Source organism: Triticum urartu, chromosome 7A, assembly GCF_056163025.1.
Source record: "Triticum urartu cultivar PI428250 chromosome 7A, HENAU_Tu73, whole genome shotgun sequence".
Taxonomy (NCBI): domain Eukaryota; kingdom Viridiplantae; phylum Streptophyta; class Magnoliopsida; order Poales; family Poaceae; genus Triticum; species Triticum urartu.
In genome coordinates, this window is record NC_141879.1 from 704,686,920 (window position 1) to 704,701,580 (window position 14,661).

The 14,661-nt window shown below is 44.5% G+C and overlaps 1 protein-coding gene across 2 annotated transcripts; it reads left to right on the top strand.

Moving 5' to 3' along the window:
• Window positions 1–11,707: 11,707 nt before the first annotated feature.
• LOC125523320 (two-component response regulator ORR24-like) lies at window positions 11,708–14,301 on the top strand. 2 transcript variants are annotated; one of them, XR_015610850.1, is made up of 5 exons: window positions 11,708–11,858; window positions 11,959–12,127; window positions 12,231–12,383; window positions 13,627–13,872; window positions 13,968–14,301. XR_015610850.1 is itself a non-coding variant. In XM_087535559.1 (3 exons), the coding sequence occupies exons 2-3, from the start codon at window positions 11,980–11,982 to the stop codon at window positions 12,404–12,406; spliced, it is 324 nt and encodes a 107-aa protein (XP_087391685.1). In that variant the 5' UTR covers window positions 11,711–11,858; window positions 11,959–11,979; the 3' UTR covers window positions 12,407–12,503. The 2 variants fall into 2 exon arrangements, 1 of the variants encoding a protein (XP_087391685.1); XM_087535559.1 differs by lacking the exons at window positions 13,627–13,872; window positions 13,968–14,301 and having other exon boundaries at window positions 11,711–11,858; window positions 12,231–12,503.
• The last annotated feature ends 360 nt before the right edge of the window (window positions 14,302–14,661 follow it).

Here is a 14,661-nt window from a genome sequence, read left to right on the forward strand (position 1 = left end):
GAACAAATCCAGCAACACCGCCCGAATTTGCCGAAAAATCCCGATAGGAGCTGCACATATCTCGTTCTCAGGGCACACTCAGATTGTCTAAACTTCCGGTAGGCCAGCCCAGAGTTGCCCCTGGTGGCCACCGGCGGCTGACGAGGTGGACCAACACTCAGAGGAGCACTCGCCCGGGGGGGTTTAAAATAAGATGACCCTCGGGCTCCGGAAACCCAAGGGATAAATGGGCTAAGTGACAAATGGTAAAACCAAGGTTGGGCATTACTGGAAAAGCTTTAATCAAGGCGAACTATCAAGGGGTTCCCATTATAACCCAACCGCGTAAGGAACGCAAAACCCGGGAACATAACACCGATATGACGGAAACTAGGGCGGCACTAGTGGAACAAAACACTAGGCGAGAGGCCGAGCCTTCCAACCTTTACCAAGTATATAGATGCATTAAGATAACAACGCAATATAATGGTATCCCAACAAGTAAATAATGTTCCAACAAGGAACGGTCTCCAATCTTCACCTGCAACTAGCAACGCTATAAGAGGGGCTGAGCAAAGCGGTAACATAGCCAATCAACGGTTTGCTAGGACATGGTGGTTTAGAGGTTGGACATGGCAATTTGGGAGGCATGAAAAGCAAGTGGTAGGCATCGTGGCATAGGCATAGCAAAAGAGCGAGCATCTAGCAAAGCAAAGATAGAAGTGATTTCGAGGGTATGATCATCTTGCCTGCAAAGTTGTCAGAGTTGACTGGATCCTTGAAAGCAAACTCAACGGGCTCCTCGTTAGCGAACTCGTCTCCCGGCTCTACCCCAACAAGACAAACAAGCAAACGGAACACAATCAACCACGTGCAAAGCTCAAACAACATGATGCAAACATGGTATGCTATGCGGGATGCGATATGCGATGCATATGCAAGATTTGATAAGGAATGAATGAACCTGGCCTCAACATGGAAATCCAAGTGTGCCACTGGAAAGGTGAGATGAAATCGCTTGAAAAAGATATAAAGATCACCGGAATCGGAGTCACGTTTTGGAAATGGCAAGCAATTCAAATATGGCACCGGTCTGCGATATACAGCATGTAGCCATCTAAATGCAACAAGATGAACATGCTACAGCACTCAAACATGGCAACAAAATACATGGCAGGGATCCATTCAGGATTCTTAACATAAGATGAACACTGCGCTACGGCCAATTCATCCATTAACAGGTTCAAACAAGCATGGCAAAAATGCATTTGGTAAACAGATTTCAGACTTGGTGAAATTAACACTTGTCTGGAATTTCAGATCAGGTAGCACACTTTGGAGAATGCAAACTATATGCTACAGGGCCTGAACATGGCAAAGTAAAGCATGGCATGGAGCTACTCAAAGAGCTTAACAAAAGTCCCTTAGTGACCTTGAGCCAAAAGGGATTAGAAAACACATTTCCAAGCATGTGAACATGGAAAAAACATAATTAGATCACAGACTTAGTGAAAAATTGGAGCATGCAAATCAGATATCAAGTAGGCATGTTTACGAGCTCGATGCACTCACTACAGAGCATGTCATGACAATCTAAGAATGCACTCATCAAGAATACACATTATACAAGCTAGACATGGCAAGAACAATAACATAGCATGCACGGACCAACTACAACATCCTCGGCAAAATCGCTAACAAGTAGACAATCTGCCCAGATTCACGAAATAGCAAAAGTAGAGCTCGATTAACTCAAGACATGGATGGATAGAGCACTACAAGATTAACAAAACATCCTTAATGATCATCCTCAAAAGAGGCATGGATCACTAGGAAACAACATGAACATATGGCATATTGGTAAAAACAGATCAAGGACTTAGTGGAATTGCTAGGTCCCTGAAATCAGCATTAACGGATGCATTACTTTGCAAGCTTGTGGTAGTCAACACACACATCACAAAAATACATGGGTTGCACCTCTGGTTAGATGGCAAAGCATATAACAAAACACATGTAGAGCTCAGGGGCATATCATGCACACAATAATCATGGCAAAAATGACAAATATCTAATTGGAGCAGCAGATCTAACAATTATCTCAAATAGCACTCTTCCAACAGCATTTCGGGCATCAAGATGAACTCAAATGAAAATGATGCAATGAGATGAAATGATGTACTCTCTGAGGCGAACATTTTGATATGCTATATGCCCAAAACGGAGCTACGGATGCGGAGTTACGGCACGATGAACATAGCAATTTATCTAGGGTTTGAGGCAAAAAGTCAATCGAGAAATATCCTCAGATCCAGATCAGCACGCTTCCCGAGGCGGCGGCGGATCTCGCCGGAAACACTATAGACGACGGCGGCGGTGGGCGAGGACGGAGCGGTCGGGCTTCCCACCGGCGACGAGGCGGACGGCGGAGGCGGGGTTCGGCCGCGGCGGCTTCGGGCGGCGAGGCGCGCGGGACGGGGCGGCACACCGGAGTCGGGGAGCCTCGGTGGAGCTCGCCGATGATGGTGGCGGCGGCCGGCGCGGGCTCCGGGCGCCGGTGTTGGTGGAGAAGGCGGCGGGGTCGGGCGCTGAGAGGAGGCAGGCGGCGCTGCGCGCCGGGCCGGGGAGGGCCCCGCACGGGCCTCGCGGGCCCGCGGCGGGCGACGGCGAAGTGGGCACGGGGGCGACATGTGGCGCTACACCACTGGTCGGCGGCCGCGGGCGGACTCGTCCGGCGCCATCCGGACGTCTCCGGCGGCGGCGGAGATGATTTTTTTTAGGGTTTGAAGGAGGGGATCCAGAATTTGGAGGAGGGGGTCTATATATAGAGGTAGAGGGAGCTAGGAGTGTCCAAATGAGGTACGGTTTTCGGCCACGCGATCGCGATCGAACGCTCTAGATGATGGAGAGGGTTTTGGTGGGTTTTGGGCCAAATTGGAAGGGTGTTGGGCTGCAACACACATGAGGTCTTCTCGGTCCCTCGGTTAACCGTTGGAGCATCAAACAAAGTCCAAATGGTACGAAACTTGACAGGCAGTCTACCAGTAGTAAACCAAGGCCTACTGGCAAGTTTCGGTTCAATCTGGAAATGTTTAACCCCGCACACGAAAGAAAGGTAGAAAAGACCACCGGAGGAGAACGGAGCGCCGGAATGCAAAACGGACAACGGGGAAAATGCTCGGATGCATGAGATGAACACGTATGCAAATGCAATGCACATGCTGACATGATATGAGATGCATGACAACGACAACAACACACGGAGACAAAAACCCGAACCCGAGAAAATAAAATAACTTAACGCCGGAAACGGCAAGAGTTGGATTACATAATAGGTAAATCATATCCGGGGTGTTACATTACCGGCTCAGCTTCTTCCCTCATTGTAGTATCATCGTATTCAGGGAACCCATGGCCAGGATAGCTGCCGTCGTCCTCTTCTTCTTCATTGTCTTCCATCATAACCCCTCTTTCTCCGTGCTTGGTCCAAACATTATAGTAGAGCATGAAACCAGACTCAAACAGGTGGACGTGAATGGTTCTTGACATAGAGTAATTGTGACCATTCTTACAGCCAGCACATGGACAAGGCATAAAACTATCCGCCCGCTTGTTTGCCTCAGCCGCAAGCAGAAATGTATGCACGCCATTAATGAACTCGGGAGAGCATCGGTCATCGTACATCCATTGCCGGCTCATCTTCAATACACAGCACTGAAAACACCAAATTAATACAATACATAAAGTTCATACAACAGTTAAATGCAACAAACAAATAACTCTCTAGCTAAAGAATTTAAATGCAACAACAAATGCGATCAAGATCGCAACTGAAGGTAACAATTGACCCAACAGCATAATGATACCAAGCCTCACTATGAATGGCATATTTTCTAATCTTTCTAATCTTCAAGCGCATTTTCTCCATCTTAATCTTGTGATCATCGACGACATCAGCAACATGCAACTCCAATTCCATCTTCTCCCCCCCAATTCTTTTCAATTTTTCTTTCAAATCCTCGTTTTCTCTTTCAACTAAATTTAACCTCTCGACAATAGGGTCGGTTGGAATTTCCGGTTCAACTACCTCCTACATACAAATATCTATGTCAGTTTGATGGGCATAATTTGTCATAAACACGAAATGCAACAAATAGTTTTAAAAGAGAATATACCACATCCGAATCATAACAAGGCGAGGGCCGACGGGAACGGATATCAAAACCATGGCACTATGTATTACAAACAACGTACGGGTAAGATAATTATACGAGTAACTATATATCCAAATCACACAAACATCGATTTTTTATATAAAATTTCATGAACAAGAGGCTCACCACAAGGTGGTGCAGGCGACGGGACGGTGCGGGCGATCGACGGTGGTTACGACGGAGATTTAGAAGGCACTAAGTAAACCACACATACATATGCAAACTAAGTGTTATTTTGACCTCAATTTGCATATAAATCAAATACTACCACATATAATTCCTCCCAAATTACTAAAACCCACAATTAATCACTATATAAACCAATGTAAGAGCTAATCTAGCAATGAGAGATGAAAGGACAAAGTTGCTAACCTTCGTGATCATTTGAATGGATGGGGGCCTGCAAATCTTGACAAATTTGGGGCAAATTTTGTGATGAAATCGAGAGGAAGAAGGGAAGAACAAAGGAGAGGGAGAGGGGAAAGGGGAAAGAACAGAGTGCTGGTGGACGAAGGGTTTATATAGGACGACCTTTAGTACCGGTTCGTGGCACGAACCTGTACTAAAGGTGCTGGAGGGGCCCCACTCTGACAACATCCTGCCACTACTCTTATTAGTATCGGTTCATGGCACGAACCGGTGCTAAAGGTTCGCCACGAACCGGTACTAAAGAGCTCCTCCCGCCTAGCTGTTGGAACCGGCACTAATGGACGCATTAGTGCCGGCTCAAATTCAAACCGGCACTAATGTGCTTCACATTTGACACTTTTTCTACTAGTGCATGTACAATTATACGCTACGGCTCCTTTGCGACTCATGTCATTGGTGGGTAATTTTTTTGTTTTAAAGTTGATCTAATGGTTGTGATTTTTTCATGTACTAAATTAAGGGTTAGATGTTTCTAATTATTGTGGGGTTTTCTAGGATAATTATCTTTTTTCTGGTTAGCTCATCAAGCATTTTTTAATATAATAGATTTTAATGCGTTTCTAGAGAAAGCTAAGTTGAAAGATGATGCTAGCAACTACACAGACTGGGTCGGTAACTTGAGGATTATTCTCATTGCTTCATAAAAGAATTACGTCCTACAAGCACCGCTAGGTGACAAACCCGCTGTAGGAGCAACACCAGATGCTATGAACGTCTGGCAGAGAAAAGCTGATGACTATTCGATAGTTCAGTGTGACATGCTTTACGGCTTAGAACCAGGACTTCAACGACATTTTGAACGTCATGGAGCATATGAGATGTTCCAGGAGTTGAAGTTAATATTTCAAGCAAATGCCCGGATTGAGAGATATAAAGTCTCCAATAAGTTCTATAGCTGCAAAATGGAGGAGAATAGTTCTGTCAGTGAACATATACTCAGAATGTCTGGGTACCACAACCACTTGACTCGGCTGGGAGTTAATCTTACTGATGATAGTGTCATTGACAGAGTTCTTTAATTACTGTCACCAAGCTACAAGAACTACATGATGAACTATAAACAACAAAGGGACTAGTCACCAAGCTACAAGATCTTCGTGATGTACTATAAACTGCAAAGGGACTGGTCACTGGAAACGGAACTGCCCCAAGTATTTGGCGAAGAAGAAGGATGGCCAAGTGAAAGGTATATTTGATATACATGTTATTGATGTGTACCTTACTAATGCTTGCAGTAGCGCCTGGGTATTTGATACTGGTTATGTTGCTATATTTGCAACCTAAAACAGGGGCTATGGATTAAGCGAAGATTGGCTAAGGACGAGGTGATGATGCGCGTGGGAAATGGTTCCAAAGTCGATGTGATCGCCATCGGCACGTTACCTCCGCATCTACCTTCGGGATTAGTTTTAGACCTAAATAATTGCTATTTGGTTGTTCTATTTATATGAGTAATATATTTTATGGTCATTCACCCTTGATGAGTGGTCTATTTTTACTAAATCTTGATAGTAGTAATACACATGTTCATAGTATTGAAGCCAAAAAATATAAGTTTAATAATGATAGTGCAACTTATTTTTGTAAAGCACATGAAGAAACTTCATGCTGATGGGCTTTTGGAATCACTTGATTATGAATCACTTGATGCTTGCGAACCATGCCTCATGGGCAAGATGACTAAGACTCTGTTCTCTGGAATAATGGAGCGAGCAACAGACTTGTTGAAAATAATACATACCGATGTATGCGATCCGATGAGTGTTGATGCTCGTGGCAGGTATCATTATTTTCTTACCATGACGGATGATTTATCCAGATATGGGTATATCTACTTGATGAAACATAAGTCTGAAACATTTGAAAAGTTCAAAGAATTTCAGATTGATGTGGAAAATCATCGTAACAAGAAAATAAAGTTTCTACGATCTGATCGTGGAGGAGAAAATTTGAGTTACGATTTTGGTCTTCATTTCAAACAATACGGAATAGTTTCGCAACTCACACCACCTGGAACACCACAGCGTAATGGTGTGTCCGAACGTCGTAACCGCACTTTATTAGATATGGTGTGATCTATGATGTCTCTCACTGATTTCCCGCTATCGTTTTGGGGTTATGCTTCAGAGATGGCTACATTCACATTAAATAGGGCACCATCAAAACCCGTTGAGAAGACACCTTATGGACTGTGGTTTGGAAAGAAACCCAAGTTGTCGTTTCTTAAAGTTTGGGGCTGTGATGCTTACGTGAAAAAGCTTCAACCTGATAAGCTCGAACACAAATCAGAGAAATGTGTCTTCATAGGATACCCAAAGGAGACTGTTGGGTACACCTTCTATCACAGATCCGAAGGCAAGATATTCGTTGCTAAGAACGGATCCTTTCTAGACAAGTAGTTTCCCTCGAAAGAGGTGAGTGGGAGGAAAGTAGAACTTGACGAGGTATTTATACCTGCTCCCTTATTGGAATGTAGTTCATCACATAAATCAGTTCCATTGATTCCTACACCAGTAAGTGAGGAACCTAATGATGATGATCATGAAACTTCTGATCAAGTTTCTACCGAATCTCGTAGGTCTACCAGAGTAAGATCCGCACCAGAGTGGTACGATAATCCTGTTCTGGAGGTCATGTTACTTGACCATGACAAACCTACAAACTATGAGGAAGCGATGATGAGCCCAGATTCCGCAAAATGGCTTGAGGCCATGAAATCTGAGATGGGATCCATGTATAAGAACAAAGTGTGGACTTTGGTTGACTTGCCCTATGATCGACATGCCATAGAGAATAAATGGATCTTCAAGAAGAAGACTTACGCTGACGGTAATGTTACTGTCTACAAAGCTTGATTTGTTGCGAAAGGTTTTTGACAAGTTCAAGGAGTTGACTACGATGAGCTTCTCACCCGTAGCGATGCTTAAGTACGTCTGAATCATGTTAGCAATTGCCGCATTTTATGATTATGAAATTTGGCAAATGGATGTCAAAACTGCATTCCTTAATGGATATCTTAAAGAAGAGTTGTATATGATGCAACCAGAAGGTTTTGTCGATCTAAAAGGTGCTAAAAAAGTGTGCAAGCTCCAGCGATCCATTTATGGACTGGGCAAGCCTCTCGTAGTTGGAATATATGCTTTGATAGTGTGATCAAAGCATATGGTTTTATACAGACTTTTGGAAAAGTCTATATTTACAAGGAAGTGAGTGGGACCTCTGTAGCATTTCTGATTTTATATGTGGATGACATATTGTTGATCGGAGATGATACTAAATTTCTGAATAGTATAAAAGGATACTTGAATAAGAATCTTTCAATGAAAGACCTCGGTGAAGCTGCTTATATATTGGGCATCAAGATCTATAGAGATAGATCAAGACACTTAATTGGAATTTCACAAAGCACATACCTTGATAAAGTTTTGAAGAAGTTCAAAATGGATCAAGCAAAGAAATGGTTCTTGCCTGTGTTACAAGGTGTGAAGTTGAGTCAGACTCAATGCCCAACCACTGCAGAAGATAGAGAGAAAATGAAAGTCATTCTGTATGCTCCAGCCATAGGTTCTATCATGTATGCAATGCTGTGTAGCAGACCTGATGTGTGCCTTGCTATTAGTTTAGCAGGGAGATACCAAAGTAATCCATGAGTGGATCACTGGACAGCGGTCAAGAACATCCTGAAATACCTGAAAAGGACTAAGGATACTTTTCTCGTTTATGGAGGTGAAAAAGAGCTCGTCGTAAACGGTTACGTCGATGCAAGCTTTGACACTGATCCGGATGACTCTAAGTCACAAACCGGATACATATTTTCATACAAACCGGATACACTGATGGATCTGTCAGTTGTTGTAGTTTCAAGCAGAGCGTCGTGGCGGGATCTACGTGTGAAGCGGAGTACATAGCTGCTTCGGAAACAGCAAAGGAAGGAGTCTGGATGAAGGAGTTCATATCCGATCTAGGTGTCATACCTAGTGCATCGGGTCCAATGAAAATCTTTTGTGACAATACTGGTGCAATTGCCTTGACAAAGGAATCCTGATTTCACAAGAGAATCAAGCACATCAAGAGACGCTTCAATTCCATCCGCGATCAAGTCAAGGAGGGAGACATAGAGATTTGCAAGATAAATACGGATCTGAATATTGCAGACCCATTGACTAAGCCTCTCTCACGAGAAAAACATGATCAGCACCAAGACTCCATGGGTGTTAGAATCATCACAATGTAATCTAGATTATTGACTCAAGTGCAAGTGCGAGACTAAAGGAAATATGCCCTAGAGGCAATAATAAAGTTGTTATTTATATTTCCTTATATCATGATAAATTTTTATTATTCATGCTAGAATTGTATTAACCGGAAACTTAGTACATGTGTGAACACATAGACAAACAGAGTGTCACTAGTATGCCTCTACTTGACTAGCTCCTTAATCAAAGATGGGTAACTTTCTTAGCCATGGACAAAGAGTTGTCGTTTGATGAACGTGATCACATCATTAGAGAATGATGTGATTGACTTGACCCATCCGTTAGCTTAGCACTTTCATCGTTTAGTTTACTGCTATTGCTTTCTCCATAACTTATACATGTTCCTATGACTATGAGATTATGCAACTCCCGAATACCAGAGGAAAACTTGGTGTGCTATCAAACATCATGACGTAAGTGGGTGACTATAAAGATGCTCTACAGGTGTCTTTGATGGTGCTTGTTGAGTTGGCATAGATTGAGATTAGGATTTGTCACTCTGTTTATCGGAGAGGTATCTCTAGGCCCTCTCGGTAATGCACATCACTATAAGCCTTGGAAGCAATGAGACTAATGAGTTAGTTACGGGATGTTGCATTACAGAATGAGTAAAGAGGCTTTCCGGTAATGAGATTGAACAAGGTATTGAGATGCCGACGATCGAATCTCGGGCAAGTAACATACCGATCACAAAGGGAACAATGTATGTTGTTATGCGGTTTGATCGATAAAGATATTCGTAGAATATGTAGGAACCAATATGAGCATCCAGGTTCCGCTATTGATTATTGACCAGAGATGAGTCTCGGTCATGTCTACATAGTTCTCGAACCCATAGGGTCCGCACGCTTAACATTCGGTGACGATCGGTATTATGAGTTTATGTGTTTTGATGTACCGAAGGTAGTTCAGAGTACCAGATATGATGGCGGACATGACGAGGAGTCTCAGAATGGTCGATACATAAAGATCGATATATTGGAAGGCTGGCCATGTTTGGACATCGGAATTGTTCCGGATGAGTTCGAGCATTTACCTGAGTATCGGGTGGTTACCGGAACCCCCCGGGGAGTATATGTGCCTTATTGGGCCTTATTGGAAGAGAAGAGAGGGAACATCAAGGTGGAGGGCGCGCCCCCTAGACCAATACGAATTGGATGCCCCCCCCTTCCCTCCCTCTCTCTTCCCCTTCCTTCTCTCCTACTCCAACAAGGGAAAGGGGGAATCCTACTCCCACCGGGAATAGGACTCCCCCCTTAGGGCGCGCCATAGAGGGACGGCCCTCCCCCTCCTCCACTCCTTTATATACGGGGAAGGGGGGCACCCCATAGACACACAAGTTGATCTCTTAGCCTTGTGCGGTGCCCCCCTACACAGATTCCCACCTCGGTCATATCGTTGTAGTGCTTAGGCGAAGCCTTGCGTCGGTAACTTCATCATCACCGTCATCACGCCGTCGTGCTGACGAAGCTCTCTCTCGACACTCAGCTGGATCTAGAGTTCGTGGGACGTCACCGAGCTGAACGTGTGCAGATCACGAAGGTGTCGTATCTTTGGTGCTAGGATCGGTCGGATCGTGAAGACGTACGACTACATCAACCGCGTTGTCATAACGCTTTCGCTTTCGGTCTACGAGGGTACGTGGACAACACTCTCCCCTCTCGTTGATATGCATCACCTAGATGGATCTTGCCTGTGCATAGGAAATTTTTAAAATTAATGCGTTCCCCAACAGGTGGAGGCTCAGCGCCGGGGGCGTCCCAGTCCTCCCTCTGCCCGATGTCGAACACCCCAGATACTTCCACACCGAGATTGAGCGTGTGCGGGCCTCCCTATCGGAGGAGGAGCGCGCCCTCCCGGAGTACGACACCGGCAACCACGAGGCGCGGGCGGCGTACTTCGAACGCCGGCAGGTGGAGCGTTTCGCCTCCATCAACAACGCGCTGGTGGTCAGGGGGCACAACAACAGCGACGACCACCGCCCGTGGTGGGGCGCCCCCGGCCGCACGCTGCACGCCGTCCTCGAGTACCTCGAGGGTGGCAACGATCCACCGCTACAGTACCCGGCGGCCCCGACCCCCGTCGGAGTGTCGGCCCGTGGGTGCTGTGGCGAATGCTGGGCGGGTCTTCCTCCTCCTCCTCCTCCCGATCCTCCTACCACTCCTCCAGGACGCCGGTGCTCGTTAGTGTCAAGCACGAGAACATGGAAACGCCGCTCGGCCGGCGCACCCGCAGCACCGGCATCGTCATCAACAAGGGCGGCCATGCCTCCTCCTCGGCTCCTCCTCGCCTCGTCAAGCCGAGGATGGAGCCAGGGCTCGCCGCCGTGAAGAGCCAGCACAGTGACGCGCTCGACGACGGGGTGTCCATGAAGTGGGCGCGGAAAGTTTGTGTATGTGAGCAACTTCGATTGTACTGTGTTAAAAAATAAATATGAGTTTAGGCCTCACACATTGTCACGTCTCTGCAAAGGTAGGTAAGGATGTGGCCGTTGAGACAATGAACGCGCTCTCCGTTTCGGGTCAATGGAAGCACAAAGACAGTCTGACCATGGCCATGCAGCCGAACAAAGCAGGCGTATCTCCTTTTTGTAATCAAATCATATCTTCGTGCTCCAACATTTGTTAAGAAAAGAACAAAAAAGCAAAAAACAGCAACATTGCCCGTGGTTTTGCTTTCCTCTCATCGGCGGATGGCACAAGCAGACACCAAAATACATGCACAAAATTAAGACTGTAGATTCAGAAATTAGTACTGTAGATTCAGAAATTATTGAGTAGAAATTAAGTTGCGCATGAACAGAACGGGGACCACAAGACTTCCACTCCTTTCCTTGACCCCTCTACCCCTATAAAAGGCGCCCTGCATCCTCCAGCCCTTCGCACAAAGCTCCTCTGAAATCCACATTTTGGTTCTGTTCTGCCCTGCGACGAGGAAGACATTGTAGGAGGTGGGAAAGGAGGGATCTAATCTAACAGAGGTTTTGGGTTCTGTTCTTAATAAGATGTCTGTGGGGTTTGTGTTGGTCAGTCCCCTTGTTCCTTAATCAGTGTTTTTCTTGATGTCATTTGCTTTGCCAGGTGGGAAGAAGTTCGGAAAACATGGCCGCGATTGGTGGGGACCAAAGGCAGATGATGGAGGATGCGGCGGAGGACAAGTTCCCGGACGGGTTACGAGTCCTTGCCGTGGACGACGACTGCGTCTGCCTCAAGGTGCTAGACAACCTCTTGCGCGGCTGCAAATACCACCGTGAGTCTCTTGAATCTTGATCCCTCCGCTTCGCCAAAGTCCATTAGAATCGGAGCCTTGTGATCTTTTTGTTTCTCTGCGAATAATGCTTTCTGCGATGCAGCAACGACTGTGACGGATGCCAAGACGGCGCTGAAGATTCTCAGGGCGGGGAAGGAGAAGTTTGATGTGGTCATCACCGACGTGCGCATGCAGGACATGGACAGCTTCAAGCTCCTCGAGCTCATCCGCCTCGAGATGGATCTGCCCGTCATCAGTACACTCACTGCTCAATTCTAAGTCCTAGTTTTATTTTTGTGCGTATGAGCTGACAATTCTCTTTGAGAACGTACTTCTAATGCTGAATCTTGGATATACAGTGAGAGGACATTCATTCCTTTGGGCAGCACGTGAGATCCTATATATTCAACACGATTTTAGGAAACCAAATACGCATGCACGGCACACTCACCTTATGTTTAACTTTGGGGAAATCAAAAGAGTGGGATCCCCTTTCAGCCTGAACCAACCGGATCCCTTCTAACCGTTCATCTGTCCGATCGGATGGCCCGTGGGCCGGGTAGTAGAGCGGAGGTGAATCGACACATTAGTTAATTAAGAGTAGGCCGGATGGCAGGATCGCTAGTGGTATCGGTTCCTTGCCTGAACCAATGGGATCCTGCCGAACCGCTCATCCATCGATTGATGGCTAGTTGGGGCAAGGGAATGCAAGTGGTAACCTGTGAGTTATGAGAGCCAATGAATTATTGATTTAAATAATTGTGTTAATTGTTTTTAGTATGCTATAGACATGGTGATGTGTACCATATATAATTATAAGTAGGCAACAAGCCCCTATAGGAACCGGTTCTATTTTCGATCAATTGATGTTCCAATTGCATTAAAACATGTCGTCTAGATTCAGTATAAATTTGTTTTAGAACTTCAATACATAGTGCCTGAAGTCTAGAGTTCAAATACCATCCATACAATATATATGGTAATCTAGCTTATTGTGAGTATGTGTCACTCCTATGCAATGTACACCGACTACTCGTATGTGTTCGGTGTGGGTGCATTGATGGACTCAATTTAATTTAACTATTGTAAAAATCTAGTCATAAGAACCAAAACTATAATATATTTATATTTTCTGATATGACCAAATTATATTTAGTTGTTTTCTAAACTAATATAAAATGTCTAGTCCTTGCAATCACACAAAGTATAGAATTGCAGCACCTGTTTGCTAGGGTGGCACGAGTAATACAATTAGGAAACTACGTATGTTGTATTTAGGTTATTAAAGGATTACCCATCTATAATCTGCTTGAGATTGTTTGTTAAAAGTACTTACTCCTGAGAATACCATATAAAGGAGTGCCACTTTTAAGCAGATACATTGAGTAGGTTAACCATGTATAATATCTACGATCCTACAGCTTTTTTGACTTTGAACTAGCACACTAATTTAACATAGAAAGCAACATGGGCTCGGTTGGAATGATGTTAAATGGCAGGTCTGCACATGGTACAGTAAGAACTTCAGTGGCAGAGACTGATATGGTTAACTACGGAAGAACTAGTTCTGCACTTTCCAACCATCAAACAGATGGTTTCGTCCCATTGACCCAGATGCATGATGTCGGTGATGCATCTGGCATTCTCATGTGCAAGATGGAACAATGGATCAGCAAGCGCTTGGTGGTCAACTGAATGGCATCAATGCCTTGTCATCGGTTGGTATTTCCAACCTTCTCAATGAAGTAAGAACTTTTCTCGTTGACATGTATCTAGTCTATGCATATGAAATTTTGAACTGAACATGTGTATTTAAATCAAACTATCTTTCTCGCTGTAGGATTTCATTGGAGAGGAGGCTGTCATGGATGGATAATGACACTTATGTTGGTTAACCCAACCTACACGCGAGATTTTTTCGCATGCGCGTTGGGAACTTTTAATTGGTCATTCCCTTGTTCTTGCACACTGTACCTTGAAACTATCTGAATTATTGTAGTCTAGTTAGAAGTACAGTCGTGTCGGGGCTTCTATTTTACTCTGGCTTTTTGTTAAGTCTGTTGTCTTTTGAGATCAAAACGACGTTCTGTTATGCTATTTCTGATGTAACCATTATTGTTCTATGTATTATCGATGTGATGTTGCATCTTTTCCCGAGAAAACATTTCAAGGTAAAAACATGTGCCCCTGTCTATGACATGGTCTTTAGGACCAATTTATCAGACACACCTTAGGGCGAGTTCATACATTAAATCTTTTTATATAAAAAGGTGCTTGATGGGATAACCAAAAAAAGAGAAATATTCTAGAAAAATCCCACAAAAAATAGAAATATTCGACTGTTAATTTAATAGACTAAAATTACACAGCCATTAGATTTGATTTAATTGACTAAAATTATACGGCCATTAGATTTGATTTAAGTGACAAAATTACCCAGCATGCCATTATGATGATGAGATCCTCGTTCACCCCGTGATGTGATCATAGTTAGACTTGACTAGCAAACATGCCCGTGCGTTGCAACGGAGGAG

Coding starts and splice junctions, on each gene's coding strand:
- LOC125523320 (XM_087535559.1), top strand. CDS start 11,980: ATGGCCGCGATTGGTGGGGACCAAAGGCAGATGATGGAGGATGCGGCG. Junction 12,128..12,230: donor GCGCGGCTGCAAATACCACC/GTGAGTCTCTTG, acceptor TCTGCGATGCAG/CAACGACTGTGACGGATGCC.